Below are 429 nucleotides of genomic sequence, written 5' to 3'. Positions count from 1 at the left end.
TAAACTTGCAAAAACTGTATTCGTTTAGTGTAATACAACCTGATATTCCCAACTCTGACCAAATGCATGAGTTTTTTTTTTTTACAGAATAAGTACGCGATATAATATTCCAAAAGAAGTGCAAAGAAATGGCAGTTTTCTGACAGTTCATCCTCGTCTATCTAAAGTGCAATATCAGTTCACAAACTGCGCAATAGCTTTAATTCAGTTCATTCATCTAGTCAAGGCCTTTAAAATCTTTTGGCTTTGTTACAGTGGTTAAGTCATTTCAACAATCCGGCTACCTGCGCTGGGTACATTTAGTTCTTTATTGCTTATTTCGTCGGTTTGCCAATTTAGCCTAATTCCTGTGGGCATATCACATTGCTTGTTTATAGTGAGCCATAGATCAGTATCCCTAAGTAAATTAGTCATAATTCTTTGTCACAA

At 35.4% G+C, this 429-nt stretch overlaps 1 protein-coding gene across 1 annotated transcript in view; it reads right to left on the bottom strand.

Moving 5' to 3' along the window:
* Positions 1 to 258: 258 nt before the first annotated feature.
* LOC119593629 (ocellar opsin-like) overlaps positions 259 to 429 on the bottom strand; it is a 4497-nt gene continuing 4326 nt past the window's right edge. Inside the window, exon 4 of the mRNA XM_037942582.1 lies at positions 259 to 397. Within this exon, the coding sequence (XP_037798510.1) occupies positions 259 to 397 (139 nt within the window). The remainder of the gene's footprint in view (positions 398 to 429) is intronic.

Source organism: Penaeus monodon, chromosome 32 (assembly GCF_015228065.2).
Source record: "Penaeus monodon isolate SGIC_2016 chromosome 32, NSTDA_Pmon_1, whole genome shotgun sequence".
NCBI classification, from domain to species: domain Eukaryota; kingdom Metazoa; phylum Arthropoda; class Malacostraca; order Decapoda; family Penaeidae; genus Penaeus; species Penaeus monodon.
This window is presented reverse-complemented; position numbering and strand designations above follow the sequence as displayed.